Source organism: Mus pahari, chromosome 14 (genome assembly GCF_900095145.1).
Source record: "Mus pahari chromosome 14, PAHARI_EIJ_v1.1, whole genome shotgun sequence".
In the NCBI taxonomy this organism is placed as follows: Eukaryota; Metazoa; Chordata; class Mammalia; order Rodentia; family Muridae; genus Mus; species Mus pahari.
In genome coordinates this window covers 56,603,779-56,605,870 of record NC_034603.1, presented here as the reverse complement: position 1 = coordinate 56,605,870, position 2,092 = coordinate 56,603,779, and the positions used below count along the sequence as shown (strand labels likewise).

The window sequence follows — 2,092 nt, the reverse complement described above, 5'->3', positions numbered from 1 at the left end:
GTGTGCCACAGACATGTGTATTTGTGTGTGTGTGTGTGTGTGTGTGTGTGTGCACGCATGCCTGCTACCTGCAGAGACTAGAAGAGGGCACTGGATCCCTCTGGAGCTGGAAATAGAGCCAGTTGTGATCTGCCATGTGGGTGTTGGGCATGGAACCAGAGTCCTCTGCAAGAGCAGCTAGTGTCCCTAACCTCTGAGCCACCTCTCCAGCACCTCTTTTTTTTTTTTTTATGTTAAGACTATAAACTAGGTAGTACAGTTAGTTATATACTATACTATATACAGCTATATCCTATACTATATAGAATAATAGCATAGTATAGTTGTATACTGTAGTATACTAGTATAGATATAAAACTACCATAAACTACAGTTCAGACATTCGGAGGCTGAGGGGGAGGTTATGAGCTTGAAAGCAGTTGGTTTTAAGACAGGGTTGCACTCTGTCTCAAAAACAGAGAAAAACTCATCTATCAGGCAGCGCTCGCTGCTGTTGAGCACTTAGTAATACTTTCTGCCCACATACCTGAGATCCTAACCAAAATGCAGTCACACTGTGTGACCTGTCTCCATCAGTGGGTCCCCTCCTTCTCCCTGCAGCACTCTTCACCCCTGTAATCAGACTGCTTTAGATGGTCCCAGCATGTCTTAAGATAGCTTGTCCGAGCTAATGCATAGTCCCTAAGGGCTCTTCGTCTAGCACAGTCCCCCTTTCTATGATGTGCATCTATTTAATTAGAAACTATGACCTGCCGTGTAGCCCTAGCTGGACTGGTAGTAACTGGCTACATGCTGTGTAGTCTGGCCTGGCCTTGAACTTTTTGCAGTCTACCTGCTTTGGCTTTCTGATTTCTTCACCCTCTCTCCGTCCCTCCTTCCTCCTCTCCCTCCTTCCTTCCTTTGCCCTGCTCTCCATGGAGTCCTAGTCTCTTTATTTTTCCAGTTACACATAACTGTGTAACTGAATTCATAGGTGTTTCCGCCCCCCCCCCACCTTTGTACACATGATAGCATATATGATACTCCAGCTTATATTCTATTTTTTGAGTGCTTAACAATAATATCCGGTGGGAATATTTTCACTTCCATTCATAATGCTCTTTCTCCTGCTTTCTCATAAGTTTTCTCATCAACGATGTTTGGTGTGGCTCATCTTCCTGGCGAGAGTTGAGGTTATGAGGAGAATGTGAATGAATGAGGAGAATGCCCAGCTTCCTGTTGGGGGACAGGTGCAGAGGAGGATGAGCTTGCTGGCCTGTGTGTGGGCTCCACCCTCAGGGATGTCCTGAGGAGTCCCAGTGTCAGCAACCACTGCCTGACAGTGGCACCCGTCCCCAAGGAGCAACTCAGCACCTTGGGATGCTCCCAGACATCAGGACATGGATATGCCTCGGCTCTCAAAGACAACTTAGGGATACATCCCATACTTGTCCTAAGGACACAAGTTAAACAGAGCAATAGCCCCTCCTCAGTTTACCAGTGGTGGTAGGCGGGGCTTGCTGTCACCGGGTATGTTCTTCTGATGCCTGGGGAAATGGAGACTGTGTGGGTTAGGAGTGAATGCCTCTGAGGAGGAGGGATGGAGGGAGTCCTGGGTGCCCTTGGTCAGAGCATTTCTTGGCTTTTTTTTTTTTTTTTCAGGCTGTTCAGCAAGGGACCATCAAGTGCAACTTTTCTGGCGTTGCTTTGGGTGACTCCTGGATCTCCCCTGTGGGTAAGGATGGAGTTTTTAAGTCTCTCTCGTCTCTAACCCTGACGTTGGAGTGACTGTGTGACTTTTCCTTGGGGAAACAGGAAAGTATCCCAGTACCGACAGACAAGGATTCCATCCAGGTCCCGCTTGCTGGGCCAGGGTGTATGTGAGTGCTACGTATAAGAGCCTGGGTGACTCTTGTAAACCTGGGCACTGAAAAGTCCCATGCTGGAAGGGCTGGTGAGATGGCTCAGTGGTTAAGAACACTGACTGCTCTTCTGGAGTTCCTGAGTTCAATTCCCAGCAACTACATGGTGGCTTATGAGATCTGACGCCCTCTTCTGGTGTATCTGAAGACAGCTACAATGTACTTACATATAATATATATATATATATATA

General features: G+C 47.2%; 1 protein-coding gene across 1 annotated transcript in view; it reads left to right on the top strand.

The window, feature by feature from the left end:
- The window catches only part of Scpep1 (serine carboxypeptidase 1), a 31,843-nt gene that overhangs the window by 12,563 nt on the left and 17,188 nt on the right, over nucleotides 1–2,092 (top strand). Inside the window, exons 5-6 of the mRNA XM_029546133.1 lie at nucleotides 1,122–1,186; nucleotides 1,575–1,714. Coding sequence (XP_029401993.1) covers nucleotides 1,122–1,186; nucleotides 1,575–1,714 — 205 coding nt within the window. The remainder of the gene's footprint in view (nucleotides 1–1,121; nucleotides 1,187–1,574; nucleotides 1,715–2,092) is intronic.